The sequence below is a fragment of the Myotis davidii genome, unplaced genomic scaffold (assembly GCF_000327345.1).
Source record: "Myotis davidii unplaced genomic scaffold, ASM32734v1 scaffold274, whole genome shotgun sequence".
Taxonomy (NCBI): domain Eukaryota; kingdom Metazoa; phylum Chordata; class Mammalia; order Chiroptera; family Vespertilionidae; genus Myotis; species Myotis davidii.
This window is the reverse complement of record NW_006285613.1, coordinates 2076322-2077121: the sequence shown is the minus strand read 5'-3', so window position 1 is coordinate 2077121 and position 800 is coordinate 2076322. Positions and strand designations below refer to the sequence as shown.

General features: G+C 66.8%; 1 protein-coding gene across 1 annotated transcript in view; it reads left to right on the top strand.

The window, feature by feature from the left end:
- Positions 1–4: 4 nt before the first annotated feature.
- ST6GALNAC2 (ST6 (alpha-N-acetyl-neuraminyl-2,3-beta-galactosyl-1,3)-N-acetylgalactosaminide alpha-2,6-sialyltransferase 2) overlaps positions 5–800 on the top strand; it is a gene marked incomplete at its 5' end in the record, with an annotated part of 7264 nt that continues 6468 nt past the window's right edge. Inside the window, 2 exons of the mRNA XM_015559217.1 lie at positions 5–125; positions 543–708. Of these exons, the coding sequence (XP_015414703.1) occupies positions 5–125; positions 543–708 (287 nt within the window). The remainder of the gene's footprint in view (positions 126–542; positions 709–800) is intronic.

Below are 800 nucleotides of genomic sequence, written 5' to 3'. Positions count from 1 at the left end.
CTTCTGGGCTCTTTTCAACTTCTCCCAGCCAGTGCTGCTGGCCGCGGGCCTCTTCTCCCCGGAGCTCTGGGACAGCCTGAGCCAGCGCCGAGCCCCCTACGGCTGGCAGGGGATCCCCCGCCGAGGTAACCCTCAGCCTGCGCTCCACCCCAAGCTGTGCGACTCCTGCTTACTTTCCTGCCCCACAAGCACCCGGGGATCAGCAAGAAGGGCTTGGCTCCCCGCCACCCCCAGCAGCTCCCACCATCCTGGGGCCTCCCTGGCATAAAGGCTAAAGTGCCCGTGCCCAAAGGTGGCCGAGACAGGGCACGGGGCCCCACGCAGCCAGCTGACTGCTGCTGTCAGACGCTCCCGGTTAGCCCTGCCCCCACCCGCATGCCCAGGTTACTCCTTCTGGAACACGGTCTCCAGAGGCACCGTGGGCACAGCCACACCTGTCCCCACCGGCCCCTTTTCCCTTCTCACGCCCTCTGTGCCTCCTGGGAGGGGCTGTTGTCCCGATGCCAGCAGCCTCTGCATGAGGTCCCCGTCCCGACCCACAGACATCGCCTCCACCCTGAGCCTTCTGAACAGCTCAGACAACGCCCAGCTCTTAGGCTCCAGGGAGCCACGCAGGGACTGCATCCGGTGCGCTGTGGTGGGTAATGGGGGCATCCTGAACGGCTCCCGCCAGGGTCCCAACATCGACGCCCACGACTACGTGTTCAGGTATGCAGAGCAGGGGCAGAGAGGAGGAGGGAGGGGCAGGGAGGAGGGAGGGAGGAGCAGGGGCAGGGAGGAGGGGGAGCAGGGGAAGGGAG